Source organism: Macaca nemestrina, chromosome 5, assembly GCF_043159975.1.
Source record: "Macaca nemestrina isolate mMacNem1 chromosome 5, mMacNem.hap1, whole genome shotgun sequence".
Classification (NCBI taxonomy): domain Eukaryota; kingdom Metazoa; phylum Chordata; class Mammalia; order Primates; family Cercopithecidae; genus Macaca; species Macaca nemestrina.
Window position 1 is genome coordinate 132,797,478 of NC_092129.1, and position 4,030 is coordinate 132,801,507.

The 4,030-nt window shown below is 32.2% G+C and overlaps 1 protein-coding gene across 1 annotated transcript; it reads left to right on the forward strand.

Moving 5' to 3' along the window:
- The first annotated feature begins 2,353 nt into the window (after window positions 1-2,353).
- LOC112428217 (defensin beta 113) lies at window positions 2,354-3,304 on the forward strand. Its single transcript, XM_024795767.1, has 2 exons — window positions 2,354-2,411; window positions 3,114-3,304. The coding sequence occupies exons 1-2, from the start codon at window positions 2,354-2,356 to the stop codon at window positions 3,302-3,304; spliced, it is 249 nt and encodes an 82-aa protein (XP_024651535.1).
- The last annotated feature ends 726 nt before the right edge of the window (window positions 3,305-4,030 follow it).

Genomic DNA, 4,030 nt, shown 5'->3' on the forward strand with positions numbered 1-4,030 from the left:
GAGAATAGCATTGCATTTGGTACATTCTTCTGATCAGTCTCTCTTCTCAGCATCGTACCCTTTGCTTGTATTCCCAACATCCACCTCTTGGCCTGGAAAAGTTCCCCTCATAGGCATTTTTCAGCCGAACATCCGTAAAGCCTAACCACCCTCTCTTTTACAAAGAACTTACCTCTCCAAAAATCCTTATCTGTAGTTCTAAACTATACAATTACTGCCTATGATTAACATCATAAGGAGAAATATAAAACTTTAAAAAAATCTCAAACTCCTAAATTCTGATTCAATGAAGTAGAAATATGAGGGCTCATCCACCTTACTATTTAGTTCACACACTTCAGGTCAATTCTCTATTCTTAAAAATTTTCTCTGTACCTCCTCTTTTTTCCCTTAATCACAACACCGATCTCATTCTCACCCAACTTTCTTTATTTTTGCCTCTGTCTTTCTCCACTGAAAAAATTACAACCCCTTAATCACAACCTCAATCTCATTCTCACCCAATTTTCTCTGTTTTGGTCTCTTTCTCCCTAAAAAACAAAAAGAAACAAATAAAAATGATTTTGTAAATAGAAATCTAGAATCTGGATTTCTTCCCAATTATACCATAAGATGCCCATTATAATCAATAAACAACTCAATTAACTTGCTTTCTATGCATCTTGTTTGGTTCTACTTACGTATCTTCCTGGGAGAAGTGAGACCCTTACCTTTGTTCAGTGTGATTCAGACATAATTTGACGCACCTTCACATTTAAACAGATAGGGGAAAACATGCAATTTATGAGTTTAGCTGATGGGCCAGCTCAATGGAAGTGGCTTATTTTATACAGATAAATTGGATATGGTAGCACTCAAGCAAAAATGGGCCCTATTGTCCAAGGTCATTTTCTTATGCACGCTGTCACTATGATACTGCCTGCTTTTTAAAATTCGCCATTGCTATCTTTCTCTGCTTATATTCAATTAGTCTTATTAAATCTCCAACAGTTCAAAGTGTTCTTTTTAGCATTTTATAGGGAGAAAATATTGAGAAAATAGATTTTTCGTGGTCTGGCTATAAATACATAGGTACCTTTTGAGTGAGGAATGAAGTACACAAAAGACAAGAGGACCGGACTGCTGCTTTTTAAACTCAGATTACAGAATATATTTCTAGTTTGTTTCCCTCAATGACAGAGGGAGTTAGAATATAAATTAAGTATAAATATAAATATAAATATAAATTATGATCTCATCTAATGATAATATAATATCATTAAGTTGTAAGGATACATCTTTTTTAATTTAAAAACCCAGCTCTAGATTTATGAAAGTGGACCAAATTGTTTAAATTCATCTATCAGTTACTTATTAATTTTTTTTTACATGTTTTCTACTTATCCTTGCTATGAAAACTCGGAATATGATTGGTCCTACCAATCTGGCCATGAAGAAGAGAATCCTAAGGCTTAGATAGATGAATATTTATTCCGAATATACAGATGGTAAACTGAGAACCAGACCCCAAGATTGGTTTTCCCTATCTAAATCTAGTGTTCTTTAGATTCTTAACACACTGCTGTCTACTATTAATAAGGTAATCTCATGACTGAGTCATCATTACATGGCATGTAAATAATGATACTGATTACTCTTATGGTGCAACTATGATAATTGCTAATATAACAGAATTAAAACAGTGATACAGAAATATTTATTTTCTATTTGTTGAAAAATTGAGTCCCAGAAACAGTGTATGGTTCAGGCCATGTGTACAGAGAATATACATGATGGAAACCCATCACACAGTTGAGAGAATGAGGAGGGTGGAGGCTGAAAGAGCTCTGTCATCATATAACCTGATAATCAATCTCTGTTCCACCAATGACTACATATATAATTTGTGAGCCATTAGATAATCTGCATCACAGTTTTCTCAATTGGAAATTAAGATGTTCCAATGTTATAGAATTTGTCATGAGAATTAATCCATATAAAGTACTAACAGCCCCTGGTACATAATAAATACTCAAAAAAAGCATGTAGTTGAAAATGTAAATGATATTGATTATGTGCTTTTAATTATTTACTGACCAAGAATACTTTAACCCCCTTGTTACAAAAATGAAATGAATTCACGTTTGGCTCACCCAGGTTGTAACAGCACTAAACTCTCTACTACACTTGTTTGCTATTTCACAATACTTACATGAATATGCACTCAATCAGGAAAGGCAGCATTAATCAGAATTGTAATCATGCCAAGAAGGCTATAAAAACAAGAGCCCACCTTTCTTTTACCAAAGACTAGCTCAACTCGGAGACATTTTGAGCTCTGTCCCAACTTCTCTCAAGTGTAACTGCATCAACAATGAAGATGCTTTGTATTTTTCTGACCTTTGTCTTCACTGTGTCTTGTGGTCCATCAGGTAATATTTGTTATTATAGAAAAGATACAAAGGGCAAAATGTTCTTATAAATACTTTACTCTGAAAATAATAGAAACAAATACATTATTCTTAGGAGATTTCATATGACCTCCGTATAAGGCAATTTATTTTTTCATGGAGGAAGAAATGAATAGAACTGGTAGTTGAGAAAATAATTAAAAAAAAATTTCCCTGAGATGTAGAATTAAATTTATTTATTTTGTTGTTTTGTGTGATGACACTATAATTTTTTAGATACTTCCTACTGCCTTCTGTTTCAAAATCAATTTTACCAAGTGATATTGTAGCTACTGTCAAAATTAAGCTTTTTACAGCCAACCCAATGATTGGTAGGGGTAGAGAGAAAAGGGGTTAGAGGTGGATGATTATTTAGAAAACAAAACATGTAGACTATTTCTTCCATGTCTTTTTCTCTTTACTCTTGAGGAAGCATACAAAAATTAGATATTTAAAAATGTTCTAGTTACAAAATGATAATTTAAAAAGTTGGTGACAAAAGCAATATTGTTGCATAAATAAGTATATTATACTAGCTGATAGAGGGAAAAATTTAATAGAGTTGCTTGGGCATGATTTCAGGAACAAAATGGTTTAACTCTACATTTTAAAGAGCTTACTTTATTCATTTCTGTATCTAAGGATATTAAATCTGGACTTATGTTCATAGCTACTTTTTCTTAGTTCCACAGAAAAAAACAAGAGAAGTTGCAGAGAGAAAAAGAGAATGTCAACTTGTTCGTGGTGCCTGCAAGTCGGAATGTAACACCTGGGAATATGTACATTATTACTGTGATGTTAAGCCCTGCTGTGTGGTACGGGACTACCAAAAGCCAATCATTAACAAAATCACTACTAAACTCTACCGAAAATAAATTACAATTATAAAACACTGTATAACACTACATCATAATAATATTATTAATACAAATTAATTTTTGCTATCTATCAATCTATATTTAAGTGATTGATCTCTGGCATTCTAGATTACACAATTATATCATGTCTGGAGAGTTCAGTGTTGACTTAGTACAAGAGAAATAAAGAAAAAAAGAGTGGTAGCATCTTCTTCACTAAATTGGCAGAAGTTTATCTCCACCCACGTGACAGAGGACTTTTGATCCTTTTTCTCTTCATCTCTGACCTATTTATTTGCCTGGTACAGAAACATTTATTTCCATATGATGTTTGAGATACTAAACATAAATTATGGTTTATGTACCTTCTCATAGTTTCCATATAAATGTGTTTGTTTCTTGGACACAGAGTTATATAGATGCTAATCACATAATAACAGAAAATTGATAAAAATAATTTTAATAAAGAGCTAACCAAACTGAAAAGGGAGTAAAATGAAATATGTTAACACCTTACCCATGTAAAAATACATCAAAAAGGAAAAACAGCAGGAGGAAAAACACTAAACCCTAAGAGTAGTTATGTTGGAGAGATGGGTTCATGACTGATCTATTTACTCTTTCTAATATTATATTGTTTTACATATATACTTATAATTTCATGATCAGGATAAAAGCAAATTAAAAACATCTTAAGAGTTTTTAAAATTTTAAAATAATTTGAAAATTTAGAACAATACAGAA

What these genes read in the sequence shown, in the direction of transcription:
- LOC112428217 (XM_024795767.1), top strand. Translation starts at nt 2,354, where the DNA reads ATGAAGATGCTTTGTATTTTTCTGACCTTTGTCTTCACTGTGTCTTGT. An exon ending in TGTGTCTTGTGGTCCATCAG is followed by an intron (nt 2,412 to 3,113) that starts GTAATATTTGTT and finishes ACTTTTTCTTAG; the next exon opens with TTCCACAGAAAAAAACAAGA.